Here is a 25,986-nt window from a genome sequence, read left to right as displayed (position 1 = left end):
CAATCTCGTTTTCCCTACCTGTTGTTTCCCTGAGTGTTAAGTGTTAATAAGTGTCCGACGTCCAAATTTGTAAGTAATATATGTTTTTTATTGTGATAGTTATAAGTTTTCAGTGAGTCGCACATGTGGTAAAATTTTCCTGTTATATTTTGTTATATCTTGTTATATAAGCACATGTTTCCAGGATCAAGCTCTAACTTGTGATTTTTATATCCACTTTTATCATATCAATCAGTATTATTTAGTAAACTGTGGTAATCTTACGATATTGAAGATAAATAAGTGAAAATGTTTTTGTAGAGTAATTGAGAGTTACCTTCTAAGAATTTTATTGTAGTGTAATTATTCGCAGAATCATTATTAAATTTTGTTACTGAGCTTTAGTAAAAATTAATTAAGAGTGCAACAGCCATTGTTTTGATTTGGGGGAAAATAAATAAAATATTATTGAAAGTTGAGGTAGACTGCAGGTTCGACTTGATACGGAAGTGTTAATTGGGTTAGTGTGTGTTTCATGATAGATGAACCGCCATAGTACTCTTTAGCTATAAAATAACAAACAATCTTTCACTACGTTTTACTGCGTTCAAACAGAAATACTGTTTAACCAGGTTGGACTACGAGATTCGATCTTCACCTTTTAAGTCGTTGGCCAACGAAGGATTTGTGAGTACTGGTCATCTCACAATAAAGTAAAATATCACACCTCAGTTGGCATATTCGGGGTCAGTGTGTAACCGCGCCATATACTTCTCTTTCAGGGGGTTTTAAGCCTATTCACAATTTTCGAGAAAAATAGATCTTTGATTGTTGCACTCGGTATTTAAGACCTGAAATATATTTTATTGTTGTTAGAGTCAAAACAGAGAAATCAATTTTTAATAATCCAAATCGTTGTTATCTTTTGTCATTTGTTCAATAAATCAAATTGTTATACACTTTTTAGTTCTCAATAACCTTGGTAATTCATTATTAGCAGTAAAAATCATTCAACAGAGTTTTGGTGAAATACAGTAAATAAAAGGCCACTACAAAAGATTCATATTGAAGTGCAACACTAAATTTAGTGTGGCAGTGAGCAAAATAAATTCAGCGTACTCTTAAGATTTATTTTTCAGCTTTGGAAGAACTACAAACAGTATCAGGGACGTCCCCTAAGGATCTCTGGGAATAATTTTATTTTGCAGGGCCCACTCAATTTTATTTAACATCAAGCTTCCACTGCCAAACGCTCTGTTTTATATTTTTGTTTTCCAAGTTCTTCCAACCCAGGGGCAACCAAGATTTGTAAAGAATTAATTGTTGAGAGTATTGCAAGGAGAGTAATATATATTTAAATACATATTTAAATATATAAGTCAGGATTTTTTATTTTTTCTTTACAAATAAACATATTTAAATATTTTTATTTGAATGTGTTTATTGTAACTTAATATTTTTTTTACAATATATATAAATCCTCATATATAATTCTGTAAGGCAAAATTTTTACCAAAAATTTTATGGACGTATTCTTACCTAAAATAATTAAGAAATTTTAGTTACGTTACAGAATGTGGAAATAAATTATTTTACTTAAACTGTATACTTTTCAAATTTGTGTATTTTTAACGTTTAACATGAAATAACCACATTGACTAGATAATAAACGATTCAAGATTAAATGGAAAACTTCTACTTTGTTTTTATTTCAAAACATATGTTCTAGATTTATTCTACACTTTTAGGCTAGGCATATTAGGAATATAAGTGGCAGTTAGCGGAAAGTTTAGGTACAGTCCTAATCATCACTTTTCTTTATGTTTTTTGGGTCGCTGAACACGAATATGAGGTTTGCTGACAGATATTTTGCCCGGAACATTGGTTATTTTGTGAAAAACCTTAAAATTTGGGCACTTTTTTTGGTTTTTCGGACAAATCTTGGTAAGTATGGGTTTTTGAGAAAATCCTGCTTTGTAAAATTAAAGATGACAAAATTTACTACAAGTATCCTATATAATGTTTGTTTCTACGACGAACCGTTTCCGTTCACCACAGTAAAAAAGGCAAGAAGTACAAAAAATTAAAAACATTGCTAAATGCTGCAGTTTTACATTAGGTTTCCATGGAAACAACCCATGTTACGATAATTTTAACTATTTATTCATGATAACAAACTGAAACACACTTAAAAATACCCCCACCACAGCAAACCTGCAGACTAAGCGAATTTCCATTTCCCTAATTGGATTTACACTAAAATGTCTCCTTAGAAATATCACATTTATTCCCTATTTAAATAAAAGTTTAACGAGTACCTAGGTTTGCTGCAACAGGGAGGGTAAAAAGGTGTTTTTTGTAAAATTTAATAATTTGGTACATGAAATTTGATCAAAATATGTTCATAAACAAGCAAACTACAACAGTTTACTTAGTCGCAATAAGAATAACATGAGCATTTTAAATTTACAGATTTTTGGAATTTTCTCCGTAACCATTAGGCGCATAACAACGTTTTAATATACTAAATTATTTGTTTTTTTAAGCTCTAAAAAATGATATGGAAAGAAACCGCTAAATTTTAAGTTTATAGGGTCAAAAATAGGAAAAACTAATTTTTACCCCATAAAACCCCCCATAAATCCCTGTTCCCATAGTCCGATCATGCTGGGCAAAACAAAAAATGAAATGAAATAAACCCTTAATATGGTTTATATTCTAATCTTATCTTAAACAATAATAATTTGAGGACAGAGGTTTTAAAGCATGAACTTCTTCATTTAATGGTACATAAGTTAAATGATTAAAATAGGGTTACAAAAAATTGTTCAGGGGTGGGGATTCGTGCTGGCCGAATCAAAAGATTTCCAATTTAAATTTTCAATGAGTATGGTAAATTATAAATTTAATAATCTTTCAAAAACAATAAATTAAATAGGAAGGATTTTGATTTTAATTAATGGAGGTAAATAGGGTCCAAATGGATGCTTGAGGAGTCTATAAGTTAGTCTGAGTTAATAAATGGAATGTTCTCACCAATCTTCTGTAATAATAATTTTCTTCTTAGTTTAAAGGCTTAAATTCTTCTTTCTTCGGTTAACTTAATTTGGATATTTTGCCAATACTTTACTTTATATTTTCATAATTTATTTCACAACTAATATAGTTTCTATGTGCTCTTCTTGAATAGCTAAACTGCCTCTCCTTTTCATTGTTGTAAATCATATCAAGTTATGGGGTTCACATAAATAAAAACATGGTTGAATTTTATTAATAATCTTGAACCCAGATGGATGGTGTTCTGATTGGAGGATTTGTTTTTGAATAATAATTTTGGATAAGCCAATGAATAAATTTTGATAGTAAATTATATATATGTTGAGACAATATGGTTTTAATAATATTAAAAATGGACATGGATAAATATTGAAAATATAACAAGATTGAGTTTGAAAATAAAATAAGGACTATAATTATAAACATTGAATTTTGAGTCATTACAATATCCCCTCAGAAAATATGTAATTAAATTTTTAATGACATATTTTCGCTAAATGACGAAAAATATATTTAACATTATACAGCAAATAACAAATATTGAGATGAAATTGAGTTGAAACAAAAATCTAACAAACTTAACATTAAGGTTTAACTAGAACAAATTTCAGTTGGAATGAACATAACAATAAAATAATTCTAAAATAGCAAAATGATTACTATCCCCTCCTATCTTCTACAAACATTAAAAAACATAACATTAATTTAAGTGGTTAAAACAATTTTTTTTATTTTTTACATAATAAATGAATGGAGTGATGAACAAATGTTGAAATATGAAATGAACATGAGACATATAAGAGATGTATGATTCTTATAGGTAATATGGAATACATTAAATGAATAGTTGTCGGTGATTGCTTGATGATAACCTCTTATAACTAAATACATTAAATTTGTGATTATGACTATAGTTTAACTATTGGGACAGAGGTAACTGGGAAATTGGCTTGTTAACTCACTGCTTGTGTGGGTATGATTTAAAATTCTTCCTTTTTACCACAATGTTTACTGGGTTAAGCGCACATTACAGTTTATCTTCTATCTTCGGTTATAGTGTGTAGATTGGTTCAATGTATTTCTTCATGGAGGATATATATGATAGGGTCCATATAATTTTGTAGAGATCACTTATGTGGTATGTTGATGGTCCAAGTATTGGGGAAATCGGTTTGAAGGTCTTCATGTAATTGTGGGTCTGTGGTTCTTTCTTGGGTAAGTGATATTCTTTGTACATTGTAAAATAGTTTTCTTCATTGTTATAGTAGTCATCATAAGGCCTTTGGCAATTGCCTATATCTATTTGACATACTTGTCCCATTTTAATACTCATATCACATTTTAGATTAATATCAGTATCATTAATTGTTAAGCTTAATTTATTTTCATTAGAATCTATCTTTAGTCGGAGTTCTGTTAATGTGTCCATACCAAATATCACAGGTTTAATTAAATTAGGTATGATAAGAAATTGAAGCCAGATGGTCTGATGTTCAATGGTTACAGGGGCATAAATGATTCTTGCAACACGTTTTGATTTTCCACCAGTAGCTGTAGTTATTGTCGTATTAGACAAAGGAAGTTCTTCAAATGGTTGAATTATTTTTTGATTCTCTTTGAAACATTGTTCGGAAATACATGTTATTGTAGAACCAGTATCGATTAATGCTTTTGTTGGGAGATTATTGATTCTAATATCTATTTCAGGGCATTTAACTGGTTTGGATACAGGAAATTTATTATTTTCAGTGGGTTCATTTAATAAAAAATCTTGATCACACATTATATTATTTATCGAAAAATTGTTAGGGTTATTTAAAGAATTATTTTCGAGGATATTTGCTGTTGATATCGCTGTAGTTGTTATGATGTTGGTAGTTGATGGTCCTCGGCTTACATCTACAGCGACGGGTCGTTTCCCTGGCTGGTGTATGAGGGGTTGAAATTTGTTGGAGATCTTTGTTGTGTTGCTGTGTCATGTGGACTGTCTTGACTTATCATGGCACATACTTGTTTTTGCTCATTTGTAGGATATGGTTTGCTGTTATTGTAATAGTATTGATTAGGCCTTTGGTGGTATCGGTTTTGATCAGTGAGCGTATTGGTATAAGGATGCTGTCTGTGGTTTTGATTGTAGTTTTTGCGAGGATCATGTCTGAAACGGTTGTATGGCTGATATTGGTATTCTCTAGGTTCTTGATGTTCTTGGTGTGGTGTCCGTATAGCATAAGATGATGTTTTTGGTTGATAGGCTCGATGGTTAATATCAGAGCTATATGGTGGAGTCTTGTTACGATGTGTAGGACTATTTGGTCGGTGATCCATATTATGGTAGTTCGCAGGTTTGCTCCTTTTGGGTCCATCTCGGATATCTTCTTTTTGCAGAAGTCTTTCGAATGCTCGAATTGTTGTCACGTTCTGTACTTGAATGCTATCTTGGATGAGTTGATCAAATCGTTCGCTTAACAGGATCACTATTTCCTCTTCAGTCATTTGTGGTGTAATAGACTGTAGCAATAGGACTCTCTCAGTAAAATATTCAGTTCTGTTGAGCGTTCCATTAGGTTTGTAATGTTCGGCTTCAATCTTGCTACGTACTCCTCTTTGTACTTCACGGCTCCAGTATTTCATGGTGAATTCTTCGGAGAATCTTTCCCAACTGTTAATGTCTGCCTTAACCAGTTGAAGCCATCTGGACGCTGGTCCTTCAAAACTGACGTCGAGCAGATCTTTCAGAATTTCAACAGGGTCGTTATTGGGATTTCTTTCTATCCTTTTAGCGTAGAACCGTTTAAGTTTTTGTAGATATTCATTTGGATTTATAGTTCTTCCATTGAATTTAGGGATTTGTCTTTCCATTGGGTCAGATCCCGAACATATGATTTGAATAGTTTGATTGTCGTTCCGGATTGGTGAATGATGTTTCAGTTTTAGTGACTGTACTTCACTTTCACATTTGTTTAGAGTTTCAGTAATAGTTTTAATTTCGTTTTGTTGTTCTTGGATAAGATTATTTTGTATGTGTAATTTAGGAACAATTTCATTGTGGATGGATTGTGCATAATATTTAGCAATATTTTCACTGTCGGTTTTTGTTTGTAGCACTAATGCTTTCATATTTTGTTCTAACTTTTGTTCTTGTTGTTCCAAGTTATTAGTTACAAATGTCTGGATATTTATTTTTGATTCGTCAATTTGATTTGTGATTTGAAATTGAAATTCTTTGTTCTCTTGATTTTGGGACTGTTGGTTAGCTTTTAGGACATTTAATTCCTGGCGAAATTCACTTTGTGTTGTTCTAATGTCATTTATTTGTTCTGTTAGAATTTTTTGATATGATTTTATCTCACGGTTTAGCTCTATTCGGGTCTGATCTAATTTTTGGTTTAGTTGTGTGTTGGTTTGATCAAGTTTAGTGTTAAACTGTTCTAGAAAATTAAATATTTTGTTCAAATCCGGTTGTTCAGTAGTTTGCGTAGCTTTAGCTTCAGGTGTTTGAGAAGTTGCGTGCGGGAGTGTTGGGATTACGTCATTGGGACGGTTTTCAATGGTCGGAGACTCGGTCTCTAACAGCTGGAAACTTGCTTCGGGCGTCTTCGTTAACCCTCGGATGATTCCGTGTGTCGATGTGGTTCTAATATCAGCTGACTGTGAATGTGTGCTTTGATTGGCTGCGGGTCTTTGGTGTACTTCAATAATCTCGGCCCGGTCCGTTGATTCTGATTGGTCGCTCTCGTTCCGGTTCAAATCTTCGACACTGGGTCCACTGGGATTGAAACGTTCCGAACCCGAACCGGTGTTAGATTCATCTTGGCCTTCTACATAGGTTAGGTTTTCCATTTCTTCTGTTGACAGATTTGACGATTCGTCTGATTCGTGTTGTTGAAATGATAATGCAGGATAACGTCTCGGTTGTCTCAAATTATAGTGATTATCGTTATCGTTGTTAGCCATTTTGTTTACGACGGTGTAAGGGAACAGGGATATTATAGGACAAGTTGGGTATCGTTATAACAATAATGAGCTAGGCCTAAGCTTTACGACATGAAATAAATCTGTTTTACCTTATAGTAGCCTATTTATTTTTAGAATTACAAGTCGTTTAGTTAGTACCTAATATTGGTGGGACATAAGTTGTGGGAAATCGGGATTCTTAATCCTACCTAACTTCTTAAGAGTAGGCCTAACATACGTAAGTAGCCTATTAGCCTATTGGTATTTATTAGCCTATTTTAGATTGTCTCAACATACGATTATGAAATCTTTTGATTCAAGCCCCACGTTGGGCGCCATTGAAATATACCCTTAATATGGTTTATATTCTAATCTTATCTTAAACAATAATAATTTGAGGACAGAGGTTTTAAAGCATGAACTTCTTCATTTAATGGTACATAAGTTAAATGATTAAAATAGGGTTACAAAAAATTGTTCAGGGGTGGGGATTCGTGCTGGCCGAATCAAAAGATTTCCAATTTAAATTTTCAATGAGTATGGTAAATTATAAATTTAATAATCTTTCAAAAACAATAAATTAAATAGGAAGGATTTTGATTTTAATTAATGGAGGTAAATAGGGTCCAAATGGATGCTTGAGGAGTCTATAAGTTAGTCTGAGTTAATAAATGGAATGTTCTCACCAATCTTCTGTAATAATAATTTTCTTCTTAGTTTAAAGGCTTAAATTCTTCTTTCTTCGGTTAACTTAATTTGGATATTTTGCCAATACTTTACTTTATATTTTCATAATTTATTTCACAACTAATATAGTTTCTATGTGCTCTTCTTGAATAGCTAAACTGCCTCTCCTTTTCATTGTTGTAAATCATATCAAGTTATGGGGTTCACATAAATAAAAACATGGTTGAATTTTATTAATAATCTTGAACCCAGATGGATGGTGTTCTGATTGGAGGATTTGTTTTTGAATAATAATTTTGGATAAGCCAATGAATAAATTTTGATAGTAAATTATATATATGTTGAGACAATATGGTTTTAATAATATTAAAAATGGACATGGATAAATATTGAAAATATAACAAGATTGAGTTTGAAAATAAAATAAGGACTATAATTATAAACATTGAATTTTGAGTCATTACAGAAAATAAACCCTAACCGTTTTACAAAGGTTTTACATTGGGTTTCCATGGAAACAACCCATGTTACGATAATTAGAACTATTTATTCATGATAATGAACTGAAACACACTTAACACGTTCGCTGCTGAGCGCTAGATGCCGGGACGGCGCCAGTTGCTGAACTAACGCTCGGCCGCTGCGTGACATTGCCACCGATACACTGAGTTACAGTAAAAACAACAGTAGCTATACTGGATGGCAATGTTCTGCAATAAAACTGGCTTTGGATATAGTACTAAGTGATTCTGATAGATAGCAGCACTACCCAGGTTACAGTCAGTAAAGTAGTGTCGCTATCTAGCAGGAAAGAGGTAAAACAAAGCCCTGTTCCAAACGACCCTGGTGGTGATTTGGGAAACTATATTTTTTATTGTCAGAAAAGTACGTCCGTACGAGCTGCAAAGAAATATAGAACGCTTGTGACGTGCTGGCTTATCCATAGCAACGTTAAACAACAATGAACGGTGACGTTCTGGAACGTTCTTAGCTCCTGGCGCCGTGGCCCGGCTGACGTTCCGGAACGTCCGTAGCAGCGAACGTGTTAATAAATCTATGCCAAGATGTATGACTGACTGCTGGAACATTTCCCGTTCCCACAAAACCCCCATTTATTTTCTCAGCACAGGGATGTTGCTGGCCACAGGGTTGACTGCTATAGTGAAAAAAGGATGAAATACATTAAAAGAGTTGTAGATAACTTTTAACTTTGGTAACGTCAAATTCAGACGAGTAGACCGTGTCTACGTCTATTCGAACGAGTTCGCGAACCAGCATGATCGGACTATGGGAACAGAGATTTATGGAGGGGGGGGTTTATGGGGTAAAAATTGGTTTTTCCTATTTTTGACCCTATAAACTTAAAATTTAGCGATTTATTTCCATCACGTTTTGTAGAGCTTAAAAAAAACAAATAATTTAGTATATTAAAGCGTTGTTATGCGCCTAATGGTTACGGAGAAAATTCCAAAAATCTGTAAATTTACAATGCCCATGTTATTCTTATCAAATTTGGACAATGCATTAATTTCATACCAAATTTTTACATTTTACAAAAAACACCTTTTACCCTCCCTGTTGCAGCAAACCTAAGTACTGGTTAAACTTTTATTTAAATAGGGTATAAATGTGATATTTATAAGGAGACATTTTAGTGTAAATCCAATCAGGGAAATGGAAATTCGCTTAGTCTGCAGGTTTGCTGTGGCGGGGGTATTTTTAAGTGTGTATCAGTTTGTTATCATGAATTAATAGTTAAAATAATCGTAACATGGGTTGTTTCTATGGAAACCTAATGTAAAACGGCAGCATTTAGCAATGTTTTTAATTGTTTGTACTTCTGGCCTTTTTTAGTGTGCTCTAGTGGCGAAACGGTTCGTCATAGAAACAAACATTATATAGGAAACTTGTAGTAAATTTTGTCATCTTCAATTTTACAAAGCAGGATTTTCTCAAAAACCCATACTTACCAAGATTTGCCCGAAAAACCAAAAAAAGTGCCCAAATTTTAAGGTTTTTCACAAAATAACCAATGTTCCGGGCAAAATATCTGTCAGCAAACCTCATATTCGTGTTCAGCGACCCAAAAAACATAAAGGAAAGTGATGATTAGGACTGTACCTAAACTTTCTGCTAACTTTCCTAATATGCCTAGACTATTTCTTTATTTTAAATTTGAGATTTATTGTAGTGTTTAATCAATATTTTGTATGAAGTGGAATAACCTCAAAGGCTTCTCTTAGAATACCTGGGAATAAAAATGGAATAGGTTCGTATTGGAAATATTATATATTTTTTTTATTAAGTAAGTACTATGACAAGTTCCAATTGGAGAAATCAATATTGTTTGGAGATTTAAAACAGGTACTGTCTATTGCTCCCAAAAGAGTTAAGAATCAGCTGATGATTAGCACTAATTTGATAGAATATGTAACGTCAATCGCACCTTTAAGAGGAATACCACCACATAAACTTAGACTAATTGTAGTTTTTTTTAAGTTGATCAGAAAAAATCTAGGGTTAAGTTTGGTCAATGGGATGCCTTTACTTTACACTAATGTTGTTAAACCTTAACAAAAGGAGTATAAACTTATAAAAATTAACTGGGTAGGGATGCTAATTTAGTGGGTTTGGCCAAGAACTAAGCTTACCTCAACCCACCTTTATTTGCCTTTTCATATTTGACAAAGACAATTCCCAAAATTCGAATCAGGGAAGCCTTGTTTTATCACCACTAACCACAAGACCAAAGCTACCTTAATAAGCCAGTATTTATTCACAAACAATTATATGTTTGCTGCCTTTAGCAGAGTTAAACCTATGTATAGATTCTAATTATTTTTTGAATATAATATCAACAAAGGCAAACCAAGACAAACAACAAACTGTTTTTTACACAAAGGATATGGCGTACAGGGATATTTATTTTGACGCATAGATAATATATTTCTTATTTTGTTTAAATATAAGAATAATTTGTTTTATATTATTGAGCTTTTTAGGGACTTATGTCCCTACAAGCCACTAGTATATATATACTAGTGAATTTTTATATTATATATATTTACATTATTTTATATTACTAGTGAAATCATAATATTTATATATGAATCTGAACGTAGGGTGTTTTTGGCCTCTGGGGACCTCAAAAAAAAAGTAAATCGGTCCCGGGTCTAAGTCTTACCATGAGACCTACTGTAATAGCTTATTCCCTATACGGGAAATTCGCTAAAACGTAGAACAATGTGCGTCCCTATTCAGCTCACCATAAAACAACTTACTGCCCAGGGCGCTTCTCAAGCAGCTCTCTAATTGTGTATTATACCCATATACAATCAATAATTATTGCAATATGGAATTTTAGCTTGGGTGGATGTTATCAGAATGTTTTGGAGACACTAGAAATAATGCAAAAGTCTATTATTAAGATAGCACTCAACAAACATCGCTTTCATACCTCAAATCCTCTGTTTAATGAATTTTAAGTACCTACTAAATATACCTCAACTATAAAAAAAATTAGGGATGGTCAAGTCTCGAAATTTCGGGAAATTTTCGGGAAATTTTCTGGAAATTTTAAATCTCGTTACACGTGACGAGATTTCTTTTTGGCCGAGATTTTTATCGAGACGAGAATAAAAAAAAAATTAAAAACGCCTGCAGAAAGTCAATGCAATACCCGCAATACAGGAGCGTGTTGCAGTTGCGTTTCCTTTGCGAAGGCGTTCTTATTTAATTATTTCTTTAAATGTAAATATTACTTTAATTATTTTAATAATATTACTTTAATAACATTTGAGAAGTTGTGTTAAGTGTAAGCAGTGAGGAATGATTTATTACTATAAAAAGTTAAAACAAGTAACTATTTTATAAAAATTAATATTGCTTTTATTTTATGATTTATTTTATTTCAGGATAAGTTGAACTCTATCCTAACTGATATCACTATGTTTCCTAATCGTAGGCATTTTTAATAAGTTAGGCGTGATTAATAATAAAATGTTATGCTGATGTTTTTTAATAAAAGATTGTAAATATTCTTGCCTATTATCATTATTTTTGTATTTAAACAGTCATCTAACAATGTTACAAAATCAGGTAAAAATTTTGAACGTGCATTTCCCGTTGTGTATGAGAAGGGAAATCCCGTCTCGATCTCGTCTCGAAATTTTATGAGAAATAAAAAATCTCGTCTCGAACTAAAAATCCAATCTCGTCCATCCCTAAAAAAAATCATTATTTTTGTTTGTATATTCATAAAAATAAAGCTTTCTTATTCTGACGGATTACACATCATTACCCAAACAGATAATCAAAATCATGGAATTATCACCCCTAGATTAACGAAGTGAATAAATAGTACCTCATCTTTTTATCTTGGAACATCATTAACTCCCAACTTCCACTAAGTATTAAATCCCCCCCTTCATGCAGTGTACGTAGGTACTTTAAAAAAAATGTTTAAAAAATGTCTGTTAGAAGTTGGTCGTCATAGAATCAGAAACTATTTCATCTCCTTGTACGATGAATGCAGTATGTCTGTGCTGTGTGCGTGTGTGCGTGTGGGTGTGCCACTTTTATTTTCACCGGGCTGGACCTAAGAGGGACTGTGCTTTTACAGTTTTTTTTAAAAGAGCTACCAGCCGCCTAAAGGTCACAGAGCAAGTACCGTTGGAGTGTAGTGGCTGTGAAAGTATGTTTGATCTTAGTTGTGCGTGAGCTCAAGTCCTGACTTTGTGAGTTGTGTGGGTGAGTGAATGTGTGTGAATGTTTTAGGGCAATGTCTGTAAAACGTATGGACCAAGTCTCAGGCAATTTCAAAAGGATATTTCATATTCATAGTATGTTTTTGTCTTTATTTATTACTGTTATTGTTATATTTATATAGGCTACATTAAACTGAAAAGATAAACAGAATATATGTGTGCATACAATTTTTTTTAAATACTATTTTTCTTGTATTTATTGTATTTCTTGTTGTTCTTTTCAAGTTAATTTTGTGTTACAATATATTAAGTCTACGGTGTAAATCTTATTGTTTTCACTGTGCTGATAGTGGAATCGATCCCCAAGCACAGGCACCAGCCCATTTGGGGATCCATTTCAAACTATCAATTTGTATTTTTGTGTAATGATTTTGTTTTTGAGATAAATTATGTTTTATTTATTCATTAATTCTCTCATACCGCCCCTGGCGTTGGGGATGAGAACTACGGTCATCCCCATTTAGGATGACCGTAAAAATATTACTCCCCCAATAAAATTTGACCCGTTACAACTTGATAAAAAACATTGTGTATTTCACAGAAATTAGTAATTTAGATCAACACAATCCGTCAGTGGCTCACATAAACTACGACGAATTTAATTTAAAAACTAGCAACAATTTTAATGGGGGATGGAATATCTAGTAGTATCATTAGTCAAAGGAAGATACTGTATACTCACCAAAAGACACAATGTAAAATGGAAGAGATCCTATTTTTGTCATCTGCTCATAAGCTTTTAAATAACCTTCCAGCCTCAGTTTGTTGTGATGCCATTTCAACCCGTGGTCCAGGAACTATGAAAAAAAGAAGTATAATAACAATAACATTGACATTTTGTATTGTATTAACTAGGGATGGACAAGATTAGATTTTTAGTTCGAAACAAGACCAGACAGAATTTTTTTATTTCTCATAAAATTTTGAGACGAGATCGAGGCGGGATTTTCCTTCTCATACATAACAGGAATGCACGTTCCACATTTTAACCTGATTTTTTAACATTTTTAAATACCTACCGATTTATGACAGACTGTTTAAATACAAAAATAATAATAGTAGACAAAAATATTTAAAATCGTTTATTAAAAAACATTAATAAAAACATCAGTAAACAAAATAATAAAAATATTAATAAGGCTAACTTATTAAAAATAACTCTTCGGCATAGGAAACATGGAGATATCAGTTAGTATAATTAATATAGTTCAACTGAATGAATGAACTGAACTTGAATTTATATAGTTCAACTTTGAAAAATATCAAATATATAAGTTTAAAAAACAGTATTACTAGTTAAGTATCAAGTAACAATTTTTAAGTCAAATTGTGTTATTTTTAGAATGATTTTGGAGTGACTTATTTTGGCTATTCTATGGCCTATTTATCGATTTTAGCAAAGCCTATGATAGCATTCAAAGGGAACAAATTTGGTATAGAATGGAAAGTTTTGGAAACCCAAATAAACTAATAAAATTGGCTACTTTAAGTGTTAATGGCTCTAAGAGCAAGGTTAAAATAGATAATGACTACTCACCATCCTTTGACATAAAAACAGGACTTAGGCAGGGAGATATTATTTCACCTACACTCTTCAATATAGCTCTTGAGGGAGCACTTAACACGTTGACTGCGCGCGCCGACTTTACAGGCGCTCCCCAGTGGCGGGCGAAGCCCCGGCGCGCAACCGAATCAGCGAACGCAATTGGCATTCAAATATTTCAGTCTGACGAATCACAAAAGAGCAGTGGTGACTGTGCTGCGTTACCCCGAGAGTGGATGTAGTTCACTGAAACACCCAAAGGTAGCAGCACTGCATGGATCCGTATCCAGTGTCTTTGTAATGTGGGTTGAAGAGAAAAAATCCCCGAAACCGGGACAAAAGCATTGCCAGACGGGATTTTACGGGAAATTTTAGTACCAACCTACACCAAAGTAAAGCTCGCATTCTAAGCTGGCAGGCTGGCAACGATTATAACGTCTCCGTCTGAGGCTAAGCTCACACTGACTCAATATATTACTGTTGGTCTGGTGCCGACTGTAGTCGGCGCGCGCCACCTGGGAGCGCTGGCGACGCCGACTAAAGTCGGCACGCGCAGTCAACGTGTTAAAGAGCTGAAGAATACAGAATATGGCATAAGAATTGGAAGTAAGATAAGCGTGCTCGCCTTTGCAGATGATGTAGTACTGCTTGCAGAGACCAGAGAAGAACTCCAGGAAATGTTTGAAATCCTTAAAAGAGAAACAAGAGCAGTGGGCCTGAAAATAAATGACAACAAACCGAAACTTGTCAGATTTAGAAGGGGAGCAGAGAACGAGGAGAACATGACAAAAAATAGAACAACAGTATGAACATGAACAAGTTGAGTATTTTAAATATTTAGGAGTTATTGTCAACTCACAAAGTGAGGAACACATAGAAATCAAGAATAGAATAAACCTAGCCAGTAGAATTATGTATGCTCTAAACAAATTATTGTCATCAAGATTATTGTCTCATCACACTAAACTTAAAATCTACCTGTCCTTCTTTATGGAGCTAAAACCTGGATTATGGATAAAAACACAGAGAAAAAACTTATTACTTTTGAAAATAAAGTCCTGCGCAAAATCTTTGGCCCTACTAAAGAAGGAGATGTGTGGAGAATTAAACATAATCAGGAACTAAGAGACCTGTTCAAGGAGCCAGATATAATTGCAGAGGCTAAAAGCAGGAGGCTTCGCTGGACGGGCCACATCATTAGAAGAGAGGAAACTAGCACACTTTATCAAATATGGAAAAGTGACCCACTGGGGAGGAGACCACAAGGGAGACCGAGGAAACGCTGGACGGATGAAGTAAAGAAAGATATGGCCAGGATGGAAGTTAATGAAGATACCGCAAGAGACAGGGCGACAAGAAGGCAGTGTGTTGGTGAGGCCAAGTATCACTTGGGGTACAAATGGCCATGGGAGTAAGTTAAGAGTAAGAGTAAGTTATTTTGGCTATGTTTACAGTAGTAAAACATGTCTCACACTGCTTACACTAACAAAGCTCATCGTCATTTGCTATGTCAATAAAAATATAAAAGAATTGTAGCAATATTTCCATGTAAAGAATAATTAAATAAAAATGCCTTCGCAAAGTTTTTTTTAACTTTTGAATTTTTTAATTTTTAAACTTTTTATTAATTTTTTAAAATTTTGAAATAAAAAACATTGTAATCTTGTTTGAAAAAAATTTAGACTAAAATAGAATCTCGTCTCATAGAGCAAGATTTAAAATTTCCCAAAATTTCGAGGGCCCGCCCATCCCTAGTATTAACGTACATTCTTATTTGTGTATGTGACTAGCCATTTAAAATTGGTCTGTTAAAACTATTTCAGCGAAGAACGCTCTGAATCTTTCAAGAGAGTCAATGGAATAGCTTGTCAAATAATAATTAGATCTATCTTATTTTTTAAACTATTATTGAACAGCTATTTCTTTTGCTAGAGATGAATTAAATAACTTTTTCCTACAGTCACCCGACAAAGTGGGCTTCCTTGCACTGACTATAGTACAGACAGTTGCTAACTGCTGCATTTACTTACTTTTGCCACACAGTGTTTACTTTGCTGCACGGTTTTTTTTTTTTTTTTTTTTTAGCACACCAGTATTTCAACCAAACAACACAAAACAGTGTGCTTTTATTATGCACGTAATCCGTGTATGCTTGGAAATAGGTTGGCAGCACTTAAAGATATCACGACTATGATCAGCTGGTGCAGCGTTTCCCATTTCGTTCAATGTTTGAACTTATACGAGCTTACCGGAAATGTAAATGATAAAACAACAATGTCGGAAAAAAAGAAAACATATGATTTAAAGCTCAGGTCCCTCAAGCGACAAGCCACTGCAGAATACATCACAAGTGCTGATAATAAATCCAAAGCTGTCTGGGAGATCATCAACAAAGAAAAACAATGTAAACAGAAGGAAGAACCAAATCTGCAGCTGGAAATAGAGGGAAAAATATTAGATAACCCTACTGACATTGCTGAACACCTAAACCAATATTTTGCAGAAATAGCAGACTCCACTTTAGAAAAAAACAGAAGCCAATTCAAAAACAAAAAAATTACACATCCACTATTTCTACCACAAAGCAATGTCCAGCCACTAATTTTAACTCCTACAACCATTAAAGAAGTCTTAGCAACAATAGCCTCACTGAAATCAAAGCTGTCATGTGGAGTAGATGAAGTGCCATCAAAAGTTGTAAAACACTGTGCCGAACAACTGGCAGCCCCACTTGTCAGCATAATAAACAAATCTTTTAGCCTTGGACAATTTCCCTCCGCCCTAAAAATAGCAAAAATATACCCAAAGCACAAAAAAGGCTCACGCACTAAACAAGAAAACTACCGCCCTATCTCATTAATATCAACCTTTTCAAAAGTAATAGAAAAGGTCGCTCTGTCAAGAATGCTGAGTCACTTGGAAAGCAATGATCTCATCACTAAAAACCAACATGGTTTTCTCAAAGGGAGGTCCACCACCACAGCTCTAACTAGTTTAATCGAACAAATCATTGACCATCTAGAAGCACGCAGATATGTATCAAACAGTCTTACTTGACTACAGCAAAGCTTTTGACTGCCTGGGCCATAATCTCATCCTAAGGAAACTCACAGCCCTAGGAATAGAGGGAATGGCCAAAGACTGGGTGGCAAGCTATTTGAAAAGACGTACACAAATTGTTGAAATCCAGCAAAACACAAATGGGAGAAAATCTGTACATAGGTCCACACAACTTTCGATTAACAGGGGAGTGCCCCAGGGCTCAGTCATGGGCCCATTTTTGTTCATCCTTTTTACCAATGATTTTCCAGATTTTATTAGGAATGACAATTGTGAAACAATAATGTACGCTGATGACACAACTCTTCTATTTATGCATGACTTACCACAAGAATTACACTCCAACATCTTATCCTCAACAGACAAAGCACTGCAGTACTGCCTTCAAAATGACCTGGCCATTAATCCATCAAAAACAACCCAGTTAAATTTCAGCCGAAAACATGAACAAATCCAAGAAATTCCTGAAATAACCGTTGAAAAAAACTCAAAACTGCTGGGCCTGACAATTGATGAAGACCTCTCCTGGAACGACCACATACACAACCTGACCAAAAAACTTGCATCTGGTGTCCATGTAATAAAGAGGATGAAATGGATAGGAGGCCTGGAAACAGCTAAGACAGCTTACTATGCTGTAATAGAATCGCATATAAGGTATTGCTTAATATCTTGGGGAGGAACATCAGAAGCAAACCTCAACAAAGTGTTGGTACTCCAGAAAAAAGCTGTCAGGGCACTCTCCGGCCTTGAGCGCTTAGACAGCTGCAGGGAAGCATTTAAATCCCTTAAGCTCCTAACAGTGACAGCACTCTACATCCATGGAGTTGTCCTGTACACAAAAAAACTCAACCTTCCCAGAAATGAGAATTTTCACTCCTACCACACCAGAAAAGCAGCCGACTACAACCTTCCGATCCACCACACTACACAATACAGCAGAAAACCCTCTTATATTGGCCGAAAAATCATCAACTCTCTTCCAAACAACCTCAAGAACGCAACAGGAAACCAATTCAAACAGCAACTCTGGAACTGGCTTGTGGACCGACCGGTGTACTCCCTTAAGGAATTCTTTGACCAATTATGAACTTTCAACACAAAAGAAAATGTAAACTGTTAAAACAATCTAAATGTTAAACATTCTGAATTTCTCTGACGCCATTGTATTTCTTAAAGAAATCGCAAATAAAGAAAATTGTCTATTGTCTATTGTCTTAACCTAACCTAAAAATGTGTTGTATAGTGTTTGAAAGACTAATTATTTATATGATACATAGTAACTGTAAGAAAAATATAATGTGTAACACGAGTGCAAGCTGTCTTTGCTGCACTTGAGTAAACATTTCTTTTGTGTGCGTATAAGTCACCCACTAGTTACACAAATAACTATATAGCACTAATTGAATTTCAAACATATCCAGTATGAAGCAAATTTGCAGCATATTCTCCATTTCACAACAGCACATTAAGTTTGTGATAACATTAAACCTAGGCCTATTCTATAAGGTGTAACAGAAGCTCAGTTCTTAGAACTGAAAACAAAACCAACATCCGTTTAAAATCCACCTAACAAACATCCTGTTCCACGGCTTCGATAGTTTCTGCAACTGTGCATCCGCTCGTCAAAGAGAGAGATAGAAGACAATCTGCGATGCTTGCTATTTTTGACAGGGAACCATCAAGTTCACGTGGACTATCTTGACTAATCAGAATCAAAGACACTGTATATCAAGAATAGAAATGCCCATTCATCTAGACAGTCTCCTCAACGGGGCCTTCAGATCGTCAACTCGCGTCGAAGTCCCGTTTCGGTCTTGTGTGTTAGTGTTTTTTTATATGGCCTGTTGCCTTCCATAGGCAGATTAAAATGTGTTAGTGTCCAGTGGGAATATCATCAAAAATGTATGTTATGGCTTATTTAATTTGTATATTGTTCAGTAGCTGCTCGCCAACTCAAAAATGACAAATCACAATTTAACAATTTCAAGATGATAGTTAGAAGTTAAATTCATAAGCTTTTATTTTAAGTTTGTTGGAGTAAAAAAGGTAATTGCTCTCCTTTAACATACCCTTTTAATTCAATGTTGGTTATAGTTTAGGTAGCATTTGTGCTGGTCATTTACTTTGTATTAGATATATTTATAACTAGCAGTGTAACCGTCCTTCGTACAAGGTTGGCGTATTAGTATAAAATGCTTATTGCAGTTATACTCGTGCTTTGTGTATTGCAATTGGAGAGGACACGGTTTAAGGAAATTTTGTTCTTTTAATTTACGGTATGCTATAGTATAGCACATCTACCATAGTCATAATGTTCTACCACTGCCCCTAAACAATAAAATAAGTGAAATTCTCATTTTCACATCTTTTTGTTGCTAGTTGGTTCAAATTAGATGTTGTTATAAATACAAAAAAAATTAATAGTGCTGCACCCTGTTGGTGAACCTTATAACTTTTTAATGCTATTTAATATCATAGAACCAACTTTAAGAGTTGAAACAGCTGACAAAATTATTTTATTCGTTTTAAATATGAATACTCATAAGGTTAACATGGGAATCTCTAGAGTGACTGGGGCGGAGCCCAAAAGGATTTTTGAAATAAGAATGTGTCTATATAGTCCAGGATCTGAAGGGGGTTGAGCATGCATGAAAAGGGTGACGCAATTTTATTTCTGATTGTTGTTATAGGCACTATAGTGATCACGAAAACGCATGTTGTCGCCCCCCAGCGTGGTCGACATCCCGGGGGGGGGGAGGGGGGCAATATGGCGGGGGGTGCTGTTTATTAAAACGCCAATAACTCGAGAACTATTCTAGGTAGAACATTGCAATAAACGTTAATTTACTCATAAAATTATGGTCTTTAAAAATTTTAACGTAGTGAAATTCGTATCTTTGTTGTTTTTTAAGTTATTTTAAATTGAAGCTAAAATCTTCAATTTACAAGGTAAAAATGGGTTTTTCCCATTTTTACCTTAATAACCAAACAATTTGCAATTTATTTCTTAAACCATTTTGTAGAGCCTAAAAAATAACAATTTAGTATAGCAAAGGGCTGTTGTATGCCTAATGGTTATGGAGATAATAGAAAAAACTTAAATTCAAAATTCCCATGTTATTCTTACGGAGAATAAAAAAAAAACGGTTGAAGTTTGCTTATATATGGATATATTATAATCAAATTTGGCAATTTTGTTTATTTCATACTAAGCTATCAACATTTCAATAAAAACTCACCTCAATACCTTCCCTGTAGCAGCAAACCTAGGTACTCATTAAAATTAATTTTATTTAAATAGGAAATAAAGCTGACAGTTTTCAGGGAATATTTGAGTATAATATAATATTGAGTCTACAGGTTTACTGCGGCAGGGGTACTTTTTAAAGCAACCGACATTACAAGTACCAAGAGACACTTTTTAAGAATAAACATAGCTTTTATGTTTGTAGGTGTATGAATAAAAAAATTGATGAAAAATCAGGAAGAAATTAGAGGAAAAAACTGTTTTTTACATAGGTTATTGTTACTTTACAATTAAATTTAAATATAAATGCTGGGACATTTCATTATAGTATTGAGTAGGAGAACCGTAAAGGCAGAGTGCTACTGTGGAATTGAACTAACACAAGTATAAATAGGATACGACATTTGACTGTAAAAAACTTAACACAGAATTAAAACTTGGAATCAACTGCACAAACAATTATTTACTTAATTTTTACCACAAAACAACGCACGTAATCCATTGCGTCTGAACGTAATCCGTGTACGCTTGGAAATAGGTTCGCAACACTTAAAGATAATAATACTATGAGCAGCTGATTGACTATTATAACTACGATTTAACCTGTCCTTTCGTGTTTATAGTTACTTTCTGGACTTTTTAAAGGTTTTAAAAAAATCCTACGATCTTAACAAACAAGAAAATACCATTTAAGCATTTTTTTAGGAGCGGAAACCGCTTCAAATTGCAAAATACGGAACTATATTCTCAAGTCGCGGAGCACATTTCTTGCCGAGGAAAAATAGCGTAGTGATACGGACCGGGTACTACTTTCTCTAGGGCACCTATTTGTGTTACCAGCTGAACCTAAAAACGTGTTGTATGGTGTTTGAAAGACTAATTATTTATATGCTTTATAGTGACTGTAGGAAAAATATAATGTGTAACACGAGTGCAAAAGGCCTTTGCTGCACTCGAGATCATTCCGCACGAGCCGCTTGCTCTTGTGTGCAGCAAAGTGCCACTTTGCTACACTAGTTACACAAATAACTACAGTAAAACGCCGATTATCCGAATTAATTGGGACCGGGGTCGATTCGGATAATCAAAAATTCGGATAATCAGACACAGAATGGTAATAAAGAAAAACAAAGTGTTACACAACAAATGAACTTTATTGAGTGGATAACTAAGACATAATAGAGATGTTAAATTGAATTTAAGTACAAGTAGAGAAACAAATGCTGATATTTATAAAAACAAAACTACAGTACAATATAAAGTTCTTTACAAAAAGTTCTTTTACAACGCTTACTTGTACATCTCGATCAGCGTAAGTTGCCGTGACCTTGTAGCTCGTTTCCGCGCAGCTAAATCACGCAGGCGCCGGACGGCAAGAAGCTGTACACCGTCGCACTCTGGTTGTCGCTCCATCCATTTGAGGGCGTTGTCAAAGCACGTGAACGCCTCACTATGTGATGGTACACTTTCGTCTCCTGCATCTTCGTCTCCCCCGGTCTCATTGCTTTCATCTCCATTGTCCTGTTCATCCATGACACTCACAGCGATTTCATCATCAGTCATTATCTGGTATCCTTGATCGTTCCTATCACATTCCAACCACTCTTCCATATCATCGACATCACACTCCGAACAACCCGCAATCTCCTTAGCCATGTTTACTAACTCCCCAACTGACGGCAATTCCGGTTCGTCTTCATCAACGCCAGCAGCTTCAGCAGTTAGTTCTCGTTCTTTAGCTTGCTTTTCTAACTCGAGTTGCTCTTTTGTCGACGTACCGTTTATTTTGTTCCAAGTCCGTTTAAGTGAAACACTTTTAACCATGTTCCAGGAGTCTGCAATCATGTAGCAACAGTCTTTTAAGTTGATTTTTTTGTACGAATCCAAAACTTGTTCCTCGTCGTTCTCTTCAGCTAGGAGCAATTTACGAAGCATCTGTTGTCTGTAAAGACGATTTGTGCACTCAATCACACCCTGATCCATGGGCTGGAGCAGACTTGTCACGTTAGGAGGTAAAAAGAGACACTTAAATCTCCCCTTTTCTCTCACGAGAAGATCTAGTGAAGGATGCGTCAGCGCATTGTCCATGATAAGTAGAACCTTTCCCTTTTTTCCTGTTTCTTGTTTAAATTTTTTCACTTGAGGAATAAAGGTTTTGTCGTACCACTCCAAAAAAATAGTGCTCTCCATCCAAGCATTCTTCTGGTTGGTGTAAGTCACTGGTAAGTTGGCTACGTTCTTAAAAGCCCGTGGCTTCTTTGCTTTGCCGATCAATAATAAAGGAAGGCAATGGGTACCAGTAGAGTTCGCGCAGACCATTATAGTGACGCGATCTTTACTGACTTTGTGTCCAAGAGCACTTTGTTCTCTTTTAGATGCTAGGGTTTTTCTTGGCAAAGCTTTCCAATTCAAACCAGTCTCGTCAGCATTATACACAAGATCAGGGTCGTACATTTCTGTTTCTTTTTTAAATGTCTCCACAAATTTATTAGCAGCTTCACTAACAGCAGAAAGTTTTTCACCGGCAATATCCAATTCTCGAATGCCGTGCCGATTCTTGAAATTGCGTATCCATCCCGTGCTTGCCTTAAAATCAGCTACACCCATTTTTTCACTGAACATTTGCGCCTTTTCACACAAAATAGGTCCTGAAATCGGTTGTCCAATAGATCTTTGTTGCAAAAACCAAGTAAAAACTGCATTTTCCAGCTGTTCATCTTTAGCCTTTTTCATCACTTTTCGTGACGAACATCTATTATCACTTTCCAACGTAGTCACAAAACTTAAAATCTTTTCACTGTTATTTTTTATGTCAGTAATCGTAGCCGCCCCGACACCAAATCTCTCCGCCAATACCTTTCCCGCCACTCCTTTTTTTAGTTGGTTGATTATTTCCACTTTGTTCTTCAGCGATAGGACAACACGTTTTCGTTTTGCACTCATTTTACTTGGTTATTTAACACACGTAACCATACAGTAATGAAGATCACAAGTTTGACAATCTCACAACTCTATAAAAAATCAGCGATCCGCACAATAGAAGAGGGAGGAGCTAACTGACCTAGAATCCGCCAAAAATCGATAGTTCGCGTGTCATTGGGTAGGGGGAGTGGCTGCAGGTGCATGCGCTGTACATTCTGCGCATCTAAACGCTGTCTCGATGTCAATTCACTACACCGCCGCGCGGGGTGGCGACGTCATTGTGTCTACGCGGCAGTCGGTCAAATTTTTGCACTTAGTTTTAATTTTTAATATTAAGCTTGGAGCCGATTCGGATAATTGGCGATTCGGTTAATCGGCGTTCGGATAGTCGGCGTTTTACTGTATTGTCAATCAGCTGATATACATTGTTGCATTATTTCCAACACGGTTTAGTGTTATGGAAATTTATTGTGAATAATGTCATAGAACACAAGTAGACTTCTCATCTCATAGTTAATTCTAAAGCTTTGTTCATACCTAGTTCATGTTGTCGACACTACTGGGCACTAGTGTCAACAAAATTGTATTTCTATTGTTTTACGGTTGATTTTATGATGACTGCTTTTCTTTTTTGTTACATGAAATAGGGACGAGCTATTGTTTATGGTATATTGATTTATTTGGCTTCATAAGTTTGAAAAAAATAACTGAAATAACAAGAAACAAATTTTATTTAATAAAAACACACCTCTAGCACCGGATGATCTAAAAGGATGACAAACTTACCTTTAAGAAGTATTTTTAATCTACGATAATATTCAACGTAGTGTTTCGCAACTTAATAAATGATGCAAATCCAGTCTCCTAAAACTTTAAACCGATATTTACTTTTTAAAAGTAAATCATTGGGTTTTGCCATGAAAAGTTTGAAATCAAGGCCCCATGCGTCATTTCAGTACCGGTATTTAATAAAATAACTATGTATTCTTCTACAATACATACTCTTAGAGCTTTTTAAAACAACATTTTGAGTTTTATCATAGAAAATAGAACCTTTAGGTTCTATTTTCTTTGGTTTTATTCACAATAAAAATTCAAAGACTAAACCTTTATAGTTAATTAATTAATCAAACAATGCATATCAGCTGATCGGCAATGAAGTAGAGAAAACAGGGATACCAAATTATGAGCTATGCTTGCCTTAACAGTGACTCTTGGAGCTTGTAATTTAGGTTGCTTAAAATAAACAGCTTGTAAACTGAAGATTTTAGCTTCAATTTAAAATAACGAAAAAATCAACAAAGATACAAATTTCACTACATTAACATTTTTAAAGATCATATTTTTATGAGTAAATTGACGTTTATTGCAATTTTCTACCTAGAATAGTTCTCGAGTTATAGGCGTTTTAATAAACGGCGCCCCCCACCATATTGCCCCCCTCCCCCCCCCCCCCCCCCCCGGGATGTCGACCACGCTGGGGGGCGACAACATGCGTTTTCGTGATCACTATAGTGCCTATAACAACAATCAGAAATAAAATTGCGTCACCCTTTTCATGCATGCTCAACCCCCTTCAGATCCTGGACTAATATGGTATTCGGGAATGTGAGCTATCACACAAATTGTCAGCACATGAACGGTATTTTTCGAGTTTACTTGTCACAAACATCCATCCATCCATCCATACATCCAAACTTTCTCACTCATAATATTAGTAGGATTATTACCAGCACAAGAATCCACAGTGCAGCATGACAATAGAGGATGAAGTACAGTGGTTCACACTTGAGTGCCGTATGAGGCCAGTATAGCGCACTCACAATACCTGAGATCTCCACAAGTACCTAGCAAAACACAATCAATATTACAAATATTAACTTACGTCTTATGGGAGCAAAAAAGTTACATTATATGCAGATAATACAACTTTTTTTATTCCAGTAATAACATACTTTACACATTTTAGCTACATTTTGTAAATTGCCTTCCGGATTACTTCACAAATTACATACTCCAGGAATAAGTTACCTTTATTCTGGCCATGTAATCCTAAAGTCACCTGTAGGTGACCGGTTTCAAAGTCTATGATGTCATTGTCAAGCTAGATGTAAAATCTCTTACTCCTAGGAAGTCTTAAAAAAACGTAACACATAAACACAAACACAAACAAACAAAAAACTGTTAAATGCATGGCCATACAACTTATTACAACACGGTGTCGGGTTCAGGGTGTAGGTCTAGATTGATGCTGTGTCTTCCTCTCCCCACCTTCCCTTTAGAGTTATCAGCTGTTGATAAGATCTTGTCGATATTTTAGATTTCTTCATACAAAAATAGTCTCTCAAGAATTTTAATCCCAGACTCTTTGTCCATTACTAGGTTTCCATTTCTGTCTTTACTACCATAGTTCAGTGCCGAGAATCCAGATTAGAAGAAGCGCATTGTTCTGTAAAAATCTCTAGCATTCTGCTTTTGTCAACTTTTTATCGAGGAATTCTATTTTGCATCTTCTGAGCAATAATTTAGTCTTTCTATTGATTTCTCAGTATTCCACTCCTAGCTGTTATGACCTTCTCTGTTCTTTTTCATTTGTCTTCTCGTTCCTTTGTAGATATTAAAATTATTATATCCACTACCTACATACACTATTACATTAATGTACCTACTGTACTTTGTGACAAGCCTATGTATGCTGTTATATGACAACTAGAGAACCCGTGCAGCTCAATGAGCCGCTTAGTATGAAACAAAACGCCGAGGAAAAC

At 34.8% G+C, this 25,986-nt stretch overlaps 1 protein-coding gene across 2 annotated transcripts in view; it reads right to left on the bottom strand.

Moving 5' to 3' along the window:
• Positions 1-25,986, bottom strand: part of LOC128986216 (transmembrane protein 192-like) — a 63,822-nt gene that overhangs the window by 17,561 nt on the left and 20,275 nt on the right. For both annotated transcript variants that reach the window (XM_054406442.1, XM_054406441.1), the window contains exons 3-4: positions 24,949-25,065; positions 13,126-13,240 (exon numbers count right to left, since the gene is read on the bottom strand). In XM_054406442.1, the coding sequence (XP_054262417.1) occupies positions 13,126-13,240; positions 24,949-25,065 (232 nt within the window). The remainder of the gene's footprint in view (positions 1-13,125; positions 13,241-24,948; positions 25,066-25,986) is intronic.

This window comes from Macrosteles quadrilineatus, unplaced genomic scaffold, assembly GCF_028750875.1.
Source record: "Macrosteles quadrilineatus isolate MER2022 unplaced genomic scaffold, UCM_ALF_1.0 Scaffold_2__2_contigs__length_208266976, whole genome shotgun sequence".
In the NCBI taxonomy this organism is placed as follows: Eukaryota; Metazoa; Arthropoda; class Insecta; order Hemiptera; family Cicadellidae; genus Macrosteles; species Macrosteles quadrilineatus.
Note: the sequence above shows the minus strand (reverse complement) of the source record. Positions and strands in the feature narration are given on the sequence as shown.